Consider the following 20,734-nt stretch of genomic DNA (forward strand, 5'->3'; position numbering starts at 1 on the left):
TCTTTCTCTGATTTCCCTTAGCATGATACCCTTTAGTTCCATCCACATAGTGGATAACACTTAACTGACTTGCAAATGGCAAGATTTTATTCTTTTTGATTGCTGAGTAATACTCCACTATATATATGTATATGTGTGTGTGTGTATACACACACACACACACACACATCTTCTTTATCCATTCGTCTATTGATGGACATTTGGGCTCTTTCCATACTTTCGCTTTGTTGATAGTGCTGCTATAAACATTGGGGTGTCTACATCCGTTTGAAACAGCATACCTGTATCCCTTGGATAAATACCTAGTAGTGCAATTGCTGGGTCATAGGGTAGTTCTATTTTTAATTCTTTCAGGAGCCTCCAGACTGTTTCCCAGGGTGGCTGCACCAGTTTGCATTCCCACCAGCAGTGCAAAAGAGATCCTCTCACTCCACATCCTTGCCAACATCTGTTGTTGCCTGAGTTGTTAATGTTAGCCATTCTGACAGATGTGAGGTGGTATCTCGTTGTGGTTTTGATTTGTATTTCCCTGATGATGAGTGATGTTGAATATTTTTTCATGTGTCGGTTGGCCATCTAGATGTCTTCTTTGGAGAAGTCTATTCATGTCTTTTGCCCATTTCTTCACTGGATTGTTTTTTGGGTGTTGAATTTGATAAGTTTTTTATAGATTTTGGATACTAGCCCTTTATCTGAGATGTTGTTTGCAAATATCTTCTCCCATTCTGTCAGTTGCCTTTTAGTTTTGCTGATTGTTTCCTTCACTGTGCAGAAGCTTTTTATTTTGATGAGGCCCCAATAGTTCATTTTTGCTTTTGTTTCCTTTGCCTCTGGAGATGTGTTGAAGTAAGAAGTAAGAAGGTCAAAGAGGTTTTTGCTTGCTTTCTCCTTGAGGATTCTGATGGCTTCCTGCCTTACATTTAGGTCTTTCATCCATTTTGAGTTTATTTTTGTGTATGGTTGAGAAAGTGGTCCAGGTTCATTCTTCTGCATGTCGCTGTCCAGTTTTCCCAGAAGCACTTGCTGCTTTATTCCATTGGATATTCTTTCCTGCTTTGTCAAAGATTAGTTGACCATACGTTTGTGTGTCCATTTCTGGGTTCTCTGTTCTGTTCCATTGATCTGAGTGTCTGTTTTTATGCCATGAATTTGTTTATTAGTTCTAACAGCTTTTTGGTGGAGTCGTTAGGGTTTTCTGTATATAATATGTCATCTACAAATAGTGACAGTTTTACTTCTTCATTTCTAATTTGGATGCCTTTTATTTTTCTTATCTAATTGCTCTAGCTAGGACTAATAGTAATACTGCGTTGAATAAAAGTAGTAAGAGTGGGCATTCTTATCTTGTTCCTGATCTTAGAAGAAATCTCTTAGCTTTTCACTATTGGGTATGGTGTTAGCTGTGGATTGACCTTTTATAACCCACATCACCATTGTACTTTTCATTGTCCAGTTTCTCAAAACCTTTTTGTTTTTCTAAAGACTACCTTTAACATTAAAAAATTTTTCCTTTTCCCTAGGTCACTTTGACCTTTTGTGGGTAATGTGAAATTCCCAGAGATATTTCTTCTCAGTGTAAGCATTAGAATGTCTGAAACTTATATTTTTACACATCTGTGAGGTCACATTTCTGGTGAATAGTGAAAAATAGGATAGAGTATAAATCACAATATACACAATACATAAGTTATATTATTTTGAACACAATAACAGATTTCCTTAATATGCCAAAGTTTGAAGGCAGTATTCTAGATGAAAATGCAGATTTAAAAAAAAAATTTTATAAAATCAATATGTTCATTGAAGAAATTTAGAAAATACAGCAATCTAAAAAGGGAAGAGCTGTCCATAACTCCATAAATATCACTATTAATATTTTGTCATATTTTCTAACAGCACTTTTTCTCTACTTTATTTTTAATATTTTAGTAAAGTTGTGTTCCTGTGTTACTACAAATTCTTTTAAATATCTTAAATTAACCCTTAATATCTATTTATATGGATAATTTGCTTAACCACTCTTATAGATATATTTAGGTTGTTTCATCTTTTTGATTATTTTCGAGAGAGAATTTATCTTTTGCATTCCCCTCCCCCACCCCCCACCCCACCCCCCGCGAACCCTATATGTGTGTGTTTGTGGTTTTGATATATTTTGTTGGGAAAGGTTCTCAGAAGTAGAATCCTTTGGGAAAGGGATAGGAATGAATTTAAGTCTCTTGATGCATATCACTGGGGTCCTTTCCAGAGGATTGTATCCATTTACCTTCAGTGATGGGAGACATACTTTTCAACTATCCACTTATTTGTACTTTTGTCCCTGAGTAAAGTTTGAGAGGCTTAGTTGAAGTCTGTCTGTGGCTCATAATGGGGTTCTGTCCTCCCACCCTATTACTGTTGGTGGACAGGTCTCTTGCTTCACACTGGAAGCATCTTTGCTTTTGCTTTTAGATCCCTACTTTGATTGACCGGATGCTTGTGTCATCTAACACGAAGACTGGGGCTGCAGGAGCTGAGGCCTTGTCCCTCCTGTTGAAGAGGCCCTGGGATCCTGCTGTGGGGGTGCTTTCTCATAACAAACCAGTAAGTTAGAGCAGCTCAAAACTTAACTGTGGCCCATGAAGTTTTTAGAATCCAGTCTCAGAATCTTAGCAAGAGGGTAATAAATGACTTGTTTAACTTTTCCCATTAATAACTGGTTGTGTATACTGCTTAGCATAGTTTCATAAGGAAATTAGCATTGGTTGGGATAAGAAAGGTATTGGGATACTTGGGATTTTGTGGAGCAGCACCTCTTCCTCACTGGTTCTCTGTTGGGGTTCTTTCTTCTTAGAGCAAACTCCCTGGCTCTCCTCTCATTCTCATTGCGTCCTCTGGGCCTTCTAGCTCCGTGTTCCCCACCTCACGCCGCCACCGCTTCTGGCAATCTCAGCTATCCTGCTTAGGCAAGGTATGTGTGGGAACAAGCGGAACTGTCTCCTGGGTGGACATAGAGGCTTGGAGGACTAAGCAGACAGAATGCAGGAGGGGATCAAAATGGATGGACTTAAATGTTGAGCATCCCCTCCACTCTCTTTTGGTTTTTAATTTGAATGGTGCTTATCCAAGGTTGAAGAGATTTAGGGTAGGTTAGGCAGAATTGAGAGAAGATTTGAAACTAACTTCTGCTGGTATGGCTGCCACTTTCTTTCCTTTAGGTCATCCCCGTAGCCACCCATCTGCTGAACAATGGTAGTGGAGTAGGAGTTCTGCAGTGTCTTGAGCATATGATTGGGGCAGTGAGAAGCAAAGTGCTGGAGGTGAGAATGCCCTCAGTTCACTGGGGCACACCCAGCATTCTGGGGTTGTTCTGCACCCAGCTATAGCCTCCTGTCTTACTGTCTGCTTTCTCTTCCCGCAAAGATTCACAGCCATTTCCCCCACAAACCCATTATCTTGATTGGCTGGAATACAGGAGCATTGGTGGCCTGTCATGTAAGTAGTTCCCATCTCTTTTGGAGGTTGTCCTATGATAGATACTAGTACTGCTGATTGCTACCACTGAGTTCTTTTTTATGTTCCAGGCACTGTGCTAGATGATCTGCCTACATAAATGCATTTTAAAGTGTAGAAGACGATTTTTTAACTTTATTGTGAAAATTTTAAGCAGAAACTTAAAAGGAGAATAGTCCTATAATAAATCCTGTGAGCCCCTCACCTAGCGTTACCAGTGATTAACTTATGATCAGGCTCTTTTCATCTTACTCCTGCCCACTTTCTCTTTCCTCCGATTATTTTGAAGAAAATCCCAAATGTCATTTCATTTATATATATTTCAGCATGTATTTCTGAAAAAAATATTCTTCCCCCACCCCCAAATGTAAATACTATTCTCTCACCTAAAAAAAAAACAAAAAAAACCCACCAAAAAAATGATAATTGTAACAGGCATAAATTTTAATAGCTTTGGAATTTGATGTTGTGTTCATATTCTATGCCTTTCTAAGACATCAGGGAACCTTTTCTTTATTATTTTATGTACATTAGCTTGTGTAAGTGTCCCTGACCTGTCCAAAGCCCCAGTTTTCAACTGGATCAAATAAGCGAAGTCTGTGCTGCTTCATGTCGTCTGGTTAAGTATGACATCCAGGGCCACCAGAAGAAGAGGGCTATCTCCCTAAACTCCCTGGTCCTGGGAATGGCAGAATTTAGTCAGCGACTGCAAGTGCCTAGGAGCTAACTATTAAATTCAAAAAGGAGAGATTTTCTTCATGTAAGGAAGAAGAGCAATATTTGTGTTCTCCTGATTGCATTTGCTATTAGTGGGGGAAAAAGTGAACAAGACATTAGTATAGAGAATTGGTAGGATTGGAAGCACTGAACTTCCCATCCTGTGGTTCAGCCCTCTACTGGGATCCTCTCAGGGCTTCAGTTCTCCAGGTGGTACAGTGTATCTTGTGCCCTGTGCTCTTACTGCTGCCACTATGGCTGGTACCCTTGAGGATTAGGACTGGTGGGGAGGAGATGGGAATAGCTGGTAGGTCTGGACCACCTCCGGACTCTGGGTGGTAGCTCTGGATGTAGCTACAGTGAAGTTGACCTTGAGACAAATTTTTGTATTATTTCCAGGTGTCAGTGATGGAGTACGTCACTGCAGTTGTCTGCCTTGGGTTTCCTTTACTTACTGTGGATGGTCCCAGAGGGGTAAGCATGGGGTGTAGCTGATTGCTGGGTCATTGGCTGGTAAGGGTAAGGGGGTGCATACCTCGCCCAAACTGGTTAGTGACTGTAGTTGCCAGGCTGACTCCCCTCAGTGGACTTGCCAGGTCAGTGCACAGTGAATATTAATTGGCTGATAGTAAAATTTATACATGTTTTAGGATGTGGATGATCCCCTCTTGGATATGAAGACTCCAGTCCTCTTTGTCATTGGGCAGAATTCCTTGCAGTGTCATCCTGAAGCCATGGAGGATTTCCGGGAGAAGATTCGAGCTGAGAACAGCTTGGTGGTAGTTGGGGGAGCTGACGATAATCTCAGGTGCGTAGGTTCTCCCAGAGCTGTGAGAGAGCCATGTTACAGTGTTGGAGAGATGCCTGTGAAGTGATGATGTAACTATAGACTAAATCTGCTTCCGTGAAAATGGGAACTGTTTTACATGAACTAATTCAGATTTATAAAGAGTTGCAAAAATAGTACAAAAAATTCTTACATACCCTTAATTCAGATTTCCACATGTTGATGTCTTACATATCCAAAGTATAATTATCAAAATGAGAAAATTAACATTGTATGACACTATAATCTGTAGGTGCTGATATTGTCCATTGTTTCACTGATGTCCTTTTTCTGTGCGGTATCCAGTCCAGGATCACATGTTGTTTTTAGTTGCCTTGTCTCCTCAGTCTCCGTGAATTTGATACTATTCCTTAGTCTTTCATGACTTGACATCTTAAAGACTTGTGGCCAGTTATTTTGTAGGCTGCCCCTCAATGTAGGTTTTTAACATTTTTGTGATTAGGTAGAGCATATGCATTTTTGGTAGGAATGCGAGAGGTGATAAGCCCTCAGCACATCTTCTCTGGGGATACATGAAGTTGATGTGTCTTATCAGAGATGGTGTTAACCTTGATTGTGTGGTTAAGGTGGCATCTTCCAGGTTTCTCCACTGTAAAGTTACTATATTTCCCTTTGTGATTAGTAGTTACCCTATGGGAAGGAGATACTTTGAGACCTTGTGAAGGCAGTCTTGGTCACTGTGCTTTCACTGGGGTAGGCATTTTTTATATTTTCTTTCCTTACTAAGGATGTATGTGAACTTAGATTTTATTTGTATTAAGCATCCTTTTATGTATTTTGGAGTAAAAACAGCCAGAGTTTGGAAGGGGCACCTTTGGTCATTGAGATGGCCACTGGTCCCTTATAAGACTGGCTGCCTGTAGGGACTTTAATTGTGTTTTCATGAAATGTACTGAAAAAGAGATTGTGTCATTTATTGGGCTTCCTTTTTTTATATGCTCAATTTTAGAGATTTAATTTCTTAAAAACTTTCTTTAATGTTTATAATTTTGAGAGAGAGGGACAACATGAGTTGGGGGATGGGCAGAGAGAGAGGGAGACACAGAATACAAAATAGGCTCTAGGCTCTGAGCTGTTAGCATAGAGGCCAGCATAGGGCTTGAACTCACCACGAGATCATGATCTGAGCCAAAGTCAGATGCTTAACTGACTGAGCTACCCAGGCGCCCCGAGATTAATTTCATTTGTGTTTTTTAGCTAGTAGCTTAAAGCAAGTATCTGCCCCCATCTGTCTTGTCAGTTTCTTACCCAGAGATGTTTTGGAGAAGTCCTGGTCTTTGTCATTTGGCAGCTTCTTTTGGGCCTAGAAGCAAATGCTTTGGTTCTCAAGGTAGTGTTTTCATGTAAATTGATTGTCTTTGTTGGTCATTCAGACGTTCTTATCTGTAGGAAGGTATATTGTGTGTGTTGAGTGGCAGGGAGGGAACATGAGAGGTGGGGATACCTTCATGGAGTTGTGTCGGGAGGCTGCTTATGAGACATATTTGCATGATGCCATGAGCATCAGCCTGAGGATTGGGAGACCTTAATTTAGTTTTGGCTGCTTTGCTAAGAAGCTTGGGTAAACTGCTTAACTTTTGGGACTCAGCGATCCTTATCTGTAAGATGAGGGTGCTACCCTAGGTTAGAGGCCAACAGCCAGTAAAATTAGGGTCTCAGAATTTGGAGACTCAGAATGTTGTTCTCTACCCTGTCATTGGGGGCTCTGTTTTTCTCTTTGCTGAGGCCCCCAGTCAGAAGCCAGGGGTTTTCAGCCTAGCTTTCAAAGAGGAGAATGCAGCCATCTGTGGCCATTTTCTCTTATCCCTTTAGAACTAACCTGGGACCACCTTTCCTGTTCTACTAATCTCATTTCAACAGCAACCAGTGATCTCAGGGTTTGGGCCTCCGTTGGGAGACTTCTAGATAAGGTCTTAGAAGTCAGATAGAGTTTATCTGTGAAGCCAAAGGTATAGGACTTCTGGAGTATACAGTCCTAGGCAATTTCCATGTTATTTATTTTTTTATATGTGTTATTTTTGTAATCCTCACTATCCCATGAGTGAGGTGTTATGATTCCCCGTTTTGCAGACATGGAAACAGGTTCAGAGAGGTTGTGATAACTGCGTGAGGGCTAACATAGTCCTCCTTCCTGAGCCTAGAAAATAACCAACACAGAAGAGAAACCCATTCTCGCTTCCATGTGATGCCATTTTCTCCTCTCTGTCTCTGTCTCTTAGAATAAGCAAAACCAAGAAGAAATCAGAGGGACTGACTCAGAGCATGGTGGACAGATGCATTCAGGTACACAGTTGCTTTATGTGTTTTTCTCAGCTAGGCTTGCCTTTCTATAACCTTTAGGCTTGATCTTGTTGGCAGCAGCCTCTTTGGCTCTGAAGGAGTATCCACTGGGGCCTCTGGTAGAACTAAATCATAAACAAAGGAAAGGGGAAATGAGAGTGACAGTCTAAGATGCATACAGAACATCAGGGGAGAAAGAGTTTATTGGAGGAGTGAGGGAGCACAACCATCCCAGAACACCACCCCACAGAGGCCTTGGGGCATAGGCTCCTGCTGGTCTTTGACTGAGGCTTGGATTTGTGCCTGGCTCTGTGTGCCTGGAGAAGGACTGAAGGCACACCTGACGCCAAAGGCAGGGTTGATTGAATTGAGTTAACCCTGTCGGGGAGGTTCCTATTCCCCAGACTGAAGGACTCAGCGGCCTGGGCCCCTCTTCATACTAGGATGAGATCGTGGACTTTCTGACTGGAGTGCTCACTCGCACCGAAGGGCACATGGGCTCCGAGCCTCGGGATCAGGATGCTGAGAAGAAGAAGAAGCCTCGGGATGCAGCCCGCAGAGACCTGGCCTTTGAGGTCCCTGAGCGGGGCAGTCGGCCTGCCTCACCAGCTGCCAAGCTTCCTGCCTCACCCTCAGGCTCAGAGGTAATGTAGGCAGGGAGGGAGTGCTTTTGCTGGGGAAGGAAGACTGTGGATTTGGTTCTTAGGGATGGTTGTCTACTTTGCCAGTGCTGTAGGCCTTAGAGTTGCTATGAGGAGAATTCCTGACCAGGGAATTCCAGGGGACTTGATAATTAATGGTTAAATCCAAACAGCATTGGCTCAGCTCTTACTCTTCTCACCCTACTCAGGATCTTTCCAGTGTGTCCAGCAGCCCCACTTCCAGTCCCAAGACCAAAGTGACCACAGTGACCTCTGCCCAGAAGTCCAGTCAAATCGGGAGCTCTCAGCTCCTGAAGAGACATGTGCAGCGGACAGAAGCTGTGCTGACCCACAAACAAGCCCAAGGTATTGGCTCCTCCTGGCCCAGTGGCCTCTCAGGTTATCTTCTGCAGTGACATCATATGGCATTTGGAAAGTATTGATATCTGTAACTTCTGGGACATGTGAGAGGCACCGTTTCCCACATTTCTGTTCAAACAAAATTAGGTTGAAATGAATACTGAAGATTGTTTTCAAGAGTAAGACATCACAAAAGGTCTGTGCATTAGTGGGGTTGTATAGTTCCACTAATTATAGCTTTGCATTGGTGTTCTGGGGAGTTAGGCTTTATGAGCTGACTCCATGTGTATTTGCCTAAAAATTTTTTCTGACTCCCAGTTGGGGAAGCTACTTCTTCTGTTTTAGGCCCTGCCCAGCCACTCCTGCAGTCAGGACACTCTTCAGATCATGTGGACAGGGTGATTAGCTTTATTCATCAGATTCCAGGGCAACTCAACTGGCATCATGCCCTTTCTTTGTTTCCACCTTGAAGGTTCAGCCTCCCATATTGAGACTTTCAGTGAAGTTTATCAGTCTCTCTGCAGATAGGTTTCAGAGTAGACTGGGAAATGTTTGTATGGTTGAGATCAGAGTTTGGAGAACAATGAGTGTTACTAAAGCTACAGAAAAGGGAGAGTTTTGCGGGTAGGTGGAAAAGAAACAGTGGCTCTCCCCATGCCCCCATTTTGATCCTGTTGGGCAGCCCTGAGGTAAGGCCCCTTGGTCATTGTGTGTGTATGTATCCATGAGCATGTATCATCTGAGGTTTCACGTGCCTGGAAAGTGGCAGCACCAGAGCTGGCTGTCCAGTAGAGAGATGTAGAGATGACAGCAGGCTGATCTGCTCACTTCCCCTGTGTTTCTTTTTAGTAGAGCCAAAGGACTTAAACCCAGGCATCTTAAGAAGGTGCCCTTAAGAGTGGTGCTAACAAGGAGCACAAGTGTGTGAGGGGATCTGTGAAGGCAAAAAAAAAAAAAAAAAGGAAAAAAGGCCAAGCTTCTAGTGTGCACATGGATGGTCTGTGACCTGGATCTTCCTAAGTGGTGGCCAGAGCCAAGTTCTGGGTGGGTGGTGTTTCCATAGGCTTTTGATGAAGAGAGAACCAGTGGTTGGCTCTGCTTATGGAGGGGATAATTAGTTGAGAATCTAAGGAGTTCTTGAAGGGTGATTGGTGACCTGGGTTTGAAACAGGACCCAGAATATGGTGCAGAGCAGCAGCCCTAGCGCCCTGACTTTGACAGAGCTCAGAGGCGAGAGGGAATGATTATAGCTAACTTTTATGGAGCCCTGACTATGTGCCATGCTGTCTTCTTGGCACTTGACTTGCTATTGCTCGTTGAATCGTGGCAACGGCAAATGAAGCAGGTACATTTATTATTTTCAGTTATAGGTGATTCCATGGAATCACCATGGGAGTTAGGTTTCGAACCCATGCAGTAATTCTGGAAGGGGCCCATGATGACCATTTTCTAGAACATTTTCATATCTTTTTCTTACTCCCTCTCCTTTTCTCTTTTCTCTGGCTGGCTGTGATTCTGTAATTCTTTCTGATTCATTCCAGCACAGTTTGCTGCTTTTCTGAAACAAAATATGCTGGTGAGGAAAGCTCTTCCTCCCGGCACCTCCTCCTGTCTTTTTGGTGAGTATTGCTTTTCCTTTCACCTTTTCACGCTCTGTTCTCTGCTTCTGTCCACTTTTCCCTCAGTTCCTTCCCCATTCTGTTTCTCATTTGTCTCTGGTTTCCTACTTTTCTTTTTCTGCCTTTTTGTCTTCAGTTCTTTTCTTGGCTGACTTGTTTTGCTTACTCCATAGTCTGCTTTTTCTCTGTACTTTCTGTTGGCCTCTCATGATTTTTCTTTTTTTTGTCTCTTGTGGTTCTTGGCTGTGCTTCTCTTATGTGTGCCTGTGGCCCATTGCCTGTGAACCTGAGTTTCCTTGTGTGTTTTTCTCCCTGTCTCTGGTTTCCTGCTTCCATCCTGGCTGCTACAAGCACATCAGCCACTTATAATAAGCATAAAACCTGTAGCTCTTCTCCCTTTTACTCTCCTTCCTATTCTGATTTTAGTCACTGCATTTGTCCCCTAACTGGTCCTGCTAGCTGGTATTGCCCTGTGGTCCGGCGTAGCTCTCTGTGGCCCAGGCCAGGAGCCCCATCCCTGCCCGCCATCCTCATATACTACTGCTTTCCTCCCCACCCTTCCCCTGATTACCTATGCTAAGAAGAGGGACTGGAGTGGGTTTCTGGTTTTAAAAAGAAGGGGATCTCTGAGGTGCCTGGGTGGCTCAGTTGGTTAAGTGTGTGACTCTTGATCTCAGCTCAGGTCTTGATCTCAGGGTCATGAGTTTAAGCCCTACATTGGGCTCCACGCTGGGTGGGAAGCCTACTTAAAATAAAAATAAATTAAAAAAAAAGAAGGTGATCTCTGAGGAAACCTGAAGGATAACTTCAGAGTCCAGGAGGCTTGGCCATGTGCAGGATGAGTCTGTTTGATTCAGTGGAGGGGGAAGCTCATGTGCGAACAGTTGGCCTTTCTCTGTACTAGTGCAAATGACCTGGGGACTAGTTGTGACATGGACCACCATTGCCCTGTTACTTTTGGGCAGGAGCTATAAAGTTGTCTTGGCTGAGATGCTCCCTTGCCTAGTAGCCACTCAAAGCCACCCTTAATTCCTGGCAATAATCCTTCTTGTTGCCTTCATTTGGCAAGCAAATCTTCAACCTTGGGTGCTTAGGACAGAGTAGGACTCCGAGAGCCTTGTGAAAGTCTCTTTTTTTGAGAGGACTGGGTAGTGTGCTTCTCTGCTGCTTCTTTGTGGAATGTTTACTGTCCCCCAGCTGTATGATGTGAGGTTGGGCTTGAAAGAGGAAAATTATCACATTGTTTGAGTCCAGGAAGCACTGCTTATATCCACTATAGTGAGTCCTCTCTTTTTTGGTTGGCCTTCGCTAGGCAAGATCAGGGTGTCTTCTCGTTTCCTTTTTGTTTCTACCAACTCAGAGCTCCCTTCCTCCCTCAGAGCCTACTCCAGAACAGGGTAAGGGTTGGGCATGGAGCCATTCCCTGACAGGACAAGATGGTGTCTACCACAGATGGGACCTGAGTGAGGTGGGACTGAATCATTGGCAATTGCCTTTGAAGTGTGACTTTGTATGTGACACACAGTCATGCCCTTGCTGCTACTGTCTGTCAGTGTCTCTCGGGCTTTTTTGGATTGTGGAAGACCTCACCTCAGCTCCATCTCTTAGTTCCCATTTCATCAGAACAAACGGAGGAGGCAGAGAAAGAGGATCTTAGGGTCCAGCTGAAGCGCCACCATCCTTCCAGTCCTCTTCCTGGCAGCAAGACCTCCAAGCGACCAAAGATTAAGGTGTCCCTTATCTCCCAAGGGGACACAGCTGGAGGGCCTTGTACTCCTTCTCAAGGAGGAGCTCCAGAAGGTGAGTGTCTCTTTGCCTGTCTAAATAAAAACCGAGCTCTCTCAGAGCACACATCATTGCTGCCTTGGTGGCTACTTGCTGGACATCTCAGCCTGTACTTCAGTGTAAGATGTGCCTGGAGCAGAGAGGACACAAGGTAGCATGGGGGGGCAAAAGTGGGCAGTGACCTGATCTGAACTAGAATAATCAGGAAGGCAGAATGAGGATCAGGGGGAGCATCCGGAGCATCATTATATTTTGTTCTCTATCAGTTTCAATTAAAGATAAAATATTCCGGCACCTGGCTGGTTCAGAGGAGCATGCAACTCTTGATCTCAGGGTCCTGAGTTTGAGCCCCACATGGAAGGTATAGAGATTACTTAAAATCTTTAGGAAAAAAATATAATAAAATATTACAAAAAGTTTAGAAAATGGAAGAAAAAATACCTCCAGCTCTCCCTATTCTACTGTTCTACTTATTCGTCATTTTTCTTCTTCCAGTCTTTGTTCATAGTATTTTGGATTTAGCCTGGGCTGTGAAACCCTGAAAGGGGCCAAGCAGGACTGACCAGTGGCCTTGGGGTTTTCTGTTTTGCAGTTGCGGGAGGGAAGCCCATCACCATGACGCTGGGGCAGGCTTCAGCAGGGCCCAAGGAGCTCACAGGGCTTCTCACCACTACCAAGTGAGTCTGTTTCTTAGCTTTTCTGGCTCTGAACCTTTCTTTTTACCTTTTCTCTGGTCCATTTAGTGCTTTGGAAAGATGATAGTCTGGGTTCTGTCAGTTTTGGGAATATGACTTTTTTCTCAGTGGGATCTTTGCCCTTTTGGTGGGGGTGGGGGGTGGGGGGCAGTGCCGTGGGGCGGGGAGGGGATCAGTTCAATTCTTTTTTACTGAAAATTTGCAAAGCTTCCCATAGCTCTTGCTTTAAGGTTTGAAATCTTTATTTTAGGCCTGACTTTCAGAAGGATTAGAGACCAGATTCAGAAAGTGGAACAAAGAAAACTATAGGTTCTAGTGTCTAGAAAGCCTTGCTGGGCCCTACGACCCTCCCTGTGTTGCTGGGGTCTGCTGCCCTCCAACCTTTGAATAACGGAGCTCCTGTCTTCGTCTCCAGGTCAAATGCTTCTGAAGGGGGAGTCTCAGCCAGCCCAGCCTCCTCAGTCTCCAGCAGCACTGCACCCAGTGCCTTGCATACACTCCAGAGCCGCCTAGTGGCCACCTCTGCTGGCAGCTCCCTCCCAGGTATCTGGTAGCCCAGCATTTCCCGCCTCCCAGCAAAATCTCTTTTCAGCTGCTGCTGGAGGGTGGTCCTAGGGAAAGCAGCTGAATCTGGAGGATTCTCCTCTGGGTTGCAGGCTTTCATAGAGGCTTGATGTGAAGTTAGAATTAGCTTTAAAGTGGGAGAGTTCTTGGTCTTAATATCTACAGTGAGTAAAGAGCCCAGTCTGCAGGTAGTGTCTTTTGTACTATAAGGAGGAGAAATAGCTGGTGGGAAATGTATGTATTGTGTTCACTGTGGTGTTCTTAAACACACCTGATTGCAGAAAATTGGAGATTGTGCTGTACTAGCATTAGCAAGATGAGGCACCTTTCTGCCTCTTGCTTGTCTCCTCACTTTCACCACCCCACCCTACATGGGAAGGCTGGTTGCCTGAGTCCAGCAGGGCCAAGGCTGTGCAGGTGTCCTCCTTCAGGAGGACCTCCCTCTTTGCTTTGTGGCCACTGGGCTGTGTGTAGTGAAGTGTAAATCAGGTATTTGGAATTCTTTTGGCTTAAGAAGCTGTCCCCTTCCCTGGAAGGGATGGAATTTAGATTTCTGAAGTGGGATTCCAACTCTCTGGTTTTCCTAAAATTGTCCAAGATGTTGGACAGGTAGTTTAGAGCAGGTTGGGATATGCAGAGCAAATCCAAGGCAGTATGTCTAGAATAGTAGCTTTCCTCATGTGGGCATGCAGTGTGTATGCCTGGGGAGTCCTTCCTGGCATCTTTCTGAGAGCCCTGGAAATGTCCCAGGGAAAGAGCATTGGTATTTTAGTTGGTTGTTGAAGATGGATGGGTGTGGCTGCTCTTGGGATAAGGGCTTGAGCCTATATTGACATCTGTTATATCCTCTCCTAGGGGCTACATCAGCCAGCAGCCTCCTTCAAGGTCTCAGCTTCAGCTTGCAGGATATCAGCAGCAAGACCTCTGGCCTCCCAGCAAATCCTTCCCCAGGGCCAGCCCCACAGGTGCACATCTGCCTTCTGCTGGGTTGGGCAGGTGTGGGGAGGAGGCATTCTCAGTTTAGTTGGTTTTGACAGGGAAACTGGGTCTGGAATCTGGGTCAAGACAGCCTTCTGACTTCACCCTGGGAACTACCAGAGGTTAAGGCTCCATCACTTACTGTGTGATCTTGGGCAAGTTTTTTGATCTCTCTGTGTCTTCGTTTCCTTGTCTGTAAAATTAGGATAATAGTATCTCTCTCAAAGGGTTGTTTTGAGGATTAAGTAAGCTAGTATATGGAAAATGCCTGGAAGAGTACCTTGCATGTAGTAGGTGCTCAATGGATGGTAGCCTTTAATGCTATGGGCCCTCCATACTCGAACATTGCTGTTGGGCAATAGCTTCTGATCACCTGGGCTTGTGTGTCCCACAGGCCACCAGTGTGAAGTTGCCCACCCCCATGCAGAGCCTGGGTGCCATCACCACGGGCACCAGCACCATTGTACGTACCATTCCTGTGGCCACCACACTCTCCTCCTTGGGTGCCACTCCTGGTGGGAAGCCCACAGCCATCCACCAGCTGCTGACCAATGGGGGCCTCGCTAAGTTGGCAAGCAGCCTCCCTGGCCTGGCTCAGATCTCTAACCAAGCATCAGGTGAGTCTCTCATGACAGCCGTGGGGACTCTTAGATATGGGATCTTTCCCCAAGATCTTCCCATCTCACATGGGCAAGCCATGTTGTTGAACCCAACTCACCAGGGTCCTGGCATTGACCCCCAAGGATTCAGCTGTGTGAGGCCAGCCCCCAGAGAGGTCGAAAGAACACAGCTGTTTCCTGTTGCATTTCAGACTGACTGATAGAGCGTAGATGACCCAGCTGGGGAAACTGAGGTGGGAGGCCGAGGGGGTGGTGTGTGATGTGAAGAAACTCTCCAGGAGAAGAAAATGGAGGCTATGACCAAAGCCAACCTTCCCCCCCATCTCTGTCAGGCTTGAAGGTCCCTACCACCATTACTCTGACACTGCGTGGCCAGCCCAGCCGAATCACTACACTGAGCCCCATGGGCTCAGGAGCAGCCCTGTCAGAGGAGCCCAACTCCCAGGCGCTGCCCTCCAGCTCACAGGTGAGTCTGCCTGGAAAGACTGAGGACGCAGGCTCCGGTATTGGGAAGTTTGGGGCCGACTGACTGGCTTACCAGAGTAGCTGCCAGTGCACTGGACTTGTAGGCAGACCATGGTCAAATCCAGACCTAGGGGTTTCTAGCTTTGTAATATTGAGCAAGTTGTGGACTTCTTTGAGTCTCCTCTTCCATGGCACCCCCTGGATTATTTTGGGATTAAACATGGAACTATGTTCAGGTGTGTAGCAGTGCTCAGTAAGTAAGTTTTGTTTGCTTTCCCTCTCCATTCCTTTTCTCTTCCCATTCTTGGTTTCATCATTCACAGGTTGTGGTAGAGGCGAGTTAGTTGATTAACACCCTTTCTTTGACCAGTTTTCCAACATTGTGCTGTTCCAGCTCTTGGCATTCACTCCATCTTTTTAGGACATACTAGATTTCTATAGCTCTTACCCACAAGTCACCAGCAGTTCCTTGTAGCTGATCGGATTTCTATTGTAACCTTGTCACGTAAAATGTTTCTAATCTTAAGTCATGATCTGAGAGCTACCCAGAGATCAGAGGCAAAAGAAAAAAAATAGCTGGAGTCCAGTGTTGAGTGTGATTTCCTTCAAGTGTGCACTGACCATTTCAGCCTTGGCCTTCCCTCGTGGGAGCGAGGGTGCTATGCAGGCTGCCATGACAGAAAGCCAGGCCCTGTTCCCGTCATTCCCACTACGCCAGCCCTGCCCAGGAAGTGGGGGGCGGGCCCCTATTGGCACTTGACAGCTTCCAACTGTTCTAGATGATCTTCTGCCTCCTCCTTTTTAGAGGAAAATACTGCACAGAGATTGTTACCTGGCATTCATTGGGATCATAGTTACCGCCCTCCCCCCCCCCCCCGCCTTTTTGGCAGAAAAGTGGAGGTGTTTTTATTTCTTTTTTTTTAATTCCTTATTTTTTCAATTACAGAAATGTGCTTATTTTAAATAATTCAAACATTACAGAAATAATTACAGAAGTAATTTAGAAAGTGAAAATTTCCCATGATACCACTCTCAGAGATGATAACCCACTAACAGCTTGGTATGCATTCTCCTAGATTTTTCTTGCTATACAAAGTATATTATCTTATTTTACTTTTTTGACAAAAATGGGATCACAGAATGTGGACTATTTTGTAACTGGCCTTTGTTTACAACACATGTTGTGACATGCTTCCCTGTGGGTTACATAGAGACTTATCTACTTCTTGTCAGTTGCTACCTCATGTTTCACTAGGTGGATGTACGAAAGTGTATTTCACCACCTCCTGTTAGAGAGTTGGGCTGTTTTGTTTTTGATACAGAAAATAATGGTTCAGTGAACATGCTCGCTCCTGAGTTTTGTGTGCCTCTGGGAGCTTTCTACAGTCTAGAGATCAATAGTGGAGAATCGTGCATCTGACACCTGGCTAGCTGCTGGCTAATTGTCTTTCAGAGGTTCTGCTGGTTACAGTTCAAACCACAACGATGAGAATACCTATTTTCCTATGCCTTTATCAGTTATGGAAATCAGTATTTTCAATTTAATTTATTAATTTGATGAGTGAAGTGAAATGGTTTTTTTTTAATTTTTTTCTTTTTCTTTTAGTATTATTTTTTAAAAATTTACATGCAAGTTAGTTAGCATATAGTGCAACAACGATTTCAGGAGCAGATTTCTTAATGCCCCTTACTCATTTAGCCCAACCCCCCTCTCACAACCCCTCCAATAACCCTCTATTTGTTCTCCATATTTAAGAGTCTCTTATGTTTCATCCCCCTCCCTGTTTTTATATTTTTTGCTTCCCTTCCCTTGTGTTCGTCTGTTCTGTGTCTTAAAGTCCTCATATGAGTGAAGTCGTATGATACTTGTCTTTCTCTAATTTCCCTTAGCATGATACCCTCTAGTGCCATCCACATAGTTGCAAATGGCAAGATTTCATTATTTTTGATTGCTGAGTAATACTCCATTGCATATGTGTATGTGTGTATATACATGTATATATATGTATGTGTATATATGTATACATATATATGTATATGTATATACACGTATGTATATGTGTATATATATACACGTATATATGTGTGTACATATATGCATATACACACACACACATACACACACACCACATCTTTATCCATTCATCTATTGATGGACATTTGGGCTCTTCCCATACTTTGGCTTTGTTGATAGTGCTGCTATAAACATTGGGGTGTCTACGTCCCTTCGAAACAGCATACCTGTATCCCTTGGATAAATACCTAGTAGTGCAATTGCTGGGTTGTAGGGTAGTTCTATTTTTAATTTTTTGAGGAACCTGCATACTGTTTTCCAGAGTGGCTGCACCAGTTTGCATTCCCACCAGCAGTGCAAAAGGGTTCCTCTTTCTCTGCATCCTTGCCAATATCTGTTATTGCCTGAGTTGTTAATGTTAGCCATTCTGACAGGTGTGAGGTGGTATCTCATTGTGGTTTTGATTTGTATTTCCCTGATGATGAGTGATGTTGAGTATTTTTTCATGTGTCGGTTGGCCATCTGGATGTCTTCTTTGGAGAGGTGTCTTTTCATCTCTTTTGCCCATTTTTGCACTGGATTATTTGTTTTTGGGTGTTGAGTTTGATAAGTTCTTTGTAGATTTTGGATACTCTTTATCTGAGATGTTGTTTGCAAATATCTTCTCCCATTCTGTCAGTTGCCTTTTAGTTTTGCTGATTGTTTCCTTCGCTGTGCAGAAGCTTTTTATTTTGATGAGGTCCCAATAGTTCATTTTTGCTTTTGTTTCCTTTGCCTCTGGAGATGTGTTGAGTAAGAAGTTGCTGCGGCCAAGATCAAAGAGATTTTTGCCTGTTTTCTCCTCAAGGATCTTGATGGCTTCCTGTCTTACATTTAGGTCTTTCATCCATTTTGCATTTATTTTTGTGTATGCTGTAAGAAAGTGGTCCAGGTTCACTCTTCTGCATGTTGCTGTCCAGTTTTCCCAGCACCACTTGCTGAAGAGACTTTGTCCACTGGATATTCTTTCCTGATTTGTCAAGGATTAGTTGACCATACGTTTGTGTGTCCATTTCTGGGTTCTCTGTTCTGTTCCATTGATCTGAGTGTCTGTTTTTATGCCAGTACCATACTGTCTTGATTACAGCTTTGTAATACAGCTTCAAGTCCTGAAGTGAAATTGTTTAAATGTGTATTTTTCTGATTACTGAGGTTGTATGTCTTTTATGAAATACTCATCATGTTCTGTCTCTACTTTGATTTATAGCAGCTTTATACATTCAGATGTTTCCTTTATCTATTTAAAAATTTTTTTTAAATATTTATTATTGAGAGAGAGAGAGAGACAGAGCATGAGCAGGGGAGGGGCAGAGAGAGAGGGAGACATAGAATCCAAAGCAGGCTCCAGGCCCTGAGCTGTAAGACGCAGAGCCCAGCACGGGGCTCAAACCCACAAACCCTGAGATCCTGACCTGAGCTGAAGTCAGACACTGGATCCATCTAGTCACTCCAGTCCTTTGTCTGTTATACAAGTTATATATACTTCAGTCAACTGCTTTTTTTTTTTTTTTTTCTTTCTGTTGAAGTATTAAGTGCTTGTTTTTTGATATTTGCTTTGGGATCTTTTATGATACATTAAAAATTTTTACATAGCGAGGCTACCTGCTTGGCTCAGTGGGTTGAGCGTCTGACTTTAGCTCAGGTCATGATCTCATGGTTTGTGAGTTCAAGCCCCACATCAGTGTTGCTGCTGTCAGCACAGAGCCCACTTCAGAACCTCTGTCTCCCTCTCTCTCTCTCCCTGTGAACCTGTCCCATTGACTCATGCTCTGTCTCTCTCAAAAATAAACATTAAGAAAGGTTTTTTTTTACGTAGCAAAATCTTCAAATCTTTCCCTTTATAGCTCCAAGGTTTTGTGTCTTAAGAAAGTTCTTCCCATTGCAAGAATATAATCTGTGTTTTTTTTACATTTTATTTTTTTAATTGTAAAATACATATGTACAGTTTATCATTTTGCCCTATTTTAGGCTTTAGGCTTGCTGTTCAGTGGCATTAGTATATTTACATTGCTGTGCAACCATCACCACAATTCAGGTCTAGAACTTTCCATTATCCTATACTGAAACTCTGTTTTTGTGTTTTCTTATAATGCATTTGTTTGTTTACCTTTAGTTTTTCAGTCCATTTGGAATTTATTTTTCTATGCTAAGGTAAGGATCTAACTTTATTGAAGAATCCATTATCCTTTCTCTCTATCCATTTGAAACCTGCTGCTCTCACATTCTCGATTACTACATACACCTGGGCCTTTTTGTACCTGTGACCCAACTGTTCTCACACTAGCTTTATGAAATTGTTTAATAATGCAGGTCTTCCAGTTAATGAAGTGTCCAGAATGTTTATAATTTGCTACTGTTACTCTTTTCCTTTTTCTTGATAAATAATGGGTTTTGAATTTTGTTCATTGCCATTTTGGAATCACATGAGATGAATGAGCATACACATTTCCTCTGAGTTAGTTAAAATGATGAATTACTTTAATAGATTTCCTAATGTCAGATTACCTAAATTCTACATTCAGTAGCTTGTTCAGTACGTCCCATTATTTTTTTGCATATGTCCCAGTTTATTTGTATTGTGCACATGTAGGAAACGAGACCCTATCAAAAGAGAACAAAAAAAATAATAAAATAAAGAAGCCAAGTGTTTCAGAGGAAAAGCATGTCCACTCTTTTGATTTGCTTTTATTTTACTTAGGATTTTGGCTTCTGTGTTTATTAGTGAGATAGGCCTATAGTTTTCTTCCCATCTATCCCTGCTTTTGTGTGTGTGCTTTCCTTGTCCAGTTGTATGAAGGGGTAAACCTATCCTTATAGAATGAGATGGAAGCATGTTTTTCTCCTATTGTTTTTTTTTTTTTTAATTTTTTTTAATGTTTATTTTTGAGAGAGACGGAGCACAAGCAGGGGACGGCAGAGAGAGAGGAGGCACAGAATCCAAAGTAGGCTCCAGGCTCTGAGCTGTCTGCATAGAGCTGGATGTGGGGCTCAAACCCATGAACCATGAGATCATGACTTGAGCTGAAGTCAGATGCTTAACCAGCTGAGCCACCCAGGCACCCTTCTCCTATTCTAAAAACATTTATATTGCACAGAAATTATGAGTTCCTTGATAGTGTGATGCAAATTATCTATAAAACCATTTGGGTCTATTATCAGGCAGTCTTAACCTTTGTTGATAATCATATTGATGCCCAACTAGAATGCATATCCCCACTATGTGATTGATACCTCTTTCTCTCTTAGTGGTCCTCTTCAGCTTGCTGCAGCGTGGGGGAGCTAGTTAGTGGTAAGAAGAGGCTAGATAGAGCTCATTGAGAATCGTTTTCCATGTCTAAATTGAAGCACAGAATAAAGATCAAGATCTGACTTCTACCTGATAGCATTAACTTGAGAGCTTAGTTTTTATCTCAGAAAAATGAGTGTATAATTACTAGGAGGGCTCTAGTGGTTCTCTTCTTACAGAGAAAGGGCACATTATTAGATTAAGACTTGCTGACTTGAAAACTTCTAATGATTACCTCAGTGTTCACACTGCCAGACCATGTGATATCAAGGAAAACAGTGGGCTGTGGGTCAGGTGCTCTGTCTTTAGCCAGCTGTGTGATCCTGGGCAAA

General features: G+C 43.3%; 1 protein-coding gene across 11 annotated transcripts in view; it reads left to right on the top strand.

Moving 5' to 3' along the window:
* Nucleotides 1-20,734, top strand: part of KANSL3 (KAT8 regulatory NSL complex subunit 3) — a 54,199-nt gene that overhangs the window by 28,854 nt on the left and 4,611 nt on the right. For 9 of the 11 annotated variants that reach the window (XM_030310473.1, XM_030310472.1, XM_030310470.1 and 6 more), the window contains 16 exons: nt 2,452-2,583; nt 2,834-2,950; nt 3,198-3,299; nt 3,403-3,474; nt 4,609-4,683; nt 4,860-5,017; nt 7,276-7,339; nt 7,780-7,980; nt 8,187-8,343; nt 9,879-9,956; nt 11,565-11,756; nt 12,334-12,418; nt 12,852-12,979; nt 13,856-13,965; nt 14,373-14,595; nt 14,931-15,064. In XM_030310473.1, the coding sequence (XP_030166333.1) occupies nt 2,452-2,583; nt 2,834-2,950; nt 3,198-3,299; nt 3,403-3,474; nt 4,609-4,683; nt 4,860-5,017; nt 7,276-7,339; nt 7,780-7,980; nt 8,187-8,343; nt 9,879-9,956; nt 11,565-11,756; nt 12,334-12,418; nt 12,852-12,979; nt 13,856-13,965; nt 14,373-14,595; nt 14,931-15,064 (2,028 nt within the window). The remainder of the gene's footprint in view (nt 1-2,451; nt 2,584-2,833; nt 2,951-3,197; nt 3,300-3,402; nt 3,475-4,608; nt 4,684-4,859; nt 5,018-7,275; nt 7,340-7,779; nt 7,981-8,186; nt 8,344-9,878; nt 9,957-11,564; nt 11,757-12,333; nt 12,419-12,851; nt 12,980-13,855; nt 13,966-14,372; nt 14,596-14,930; nt 15,065-20,734) is intronic. The other 2 variants (XM_032592631.1, XM_030310475.2) reach the window with 1 other exon arrangement.

The sequence above is a fragment of the Lynx canadensis genome, chromosome A3, assembly GCF_007474595.2.
Source record: "Lynx canadensis isolate LIC74 chromosome A3, mLynCan4.pri.v2, whole genome shotgun sequence".
NCBI classification, from domain to species: Eukaryota; Metazoa; Chordata; class Mammalia; order Carnivora; family Felidae; genus Lynx; species Lynx canadensis.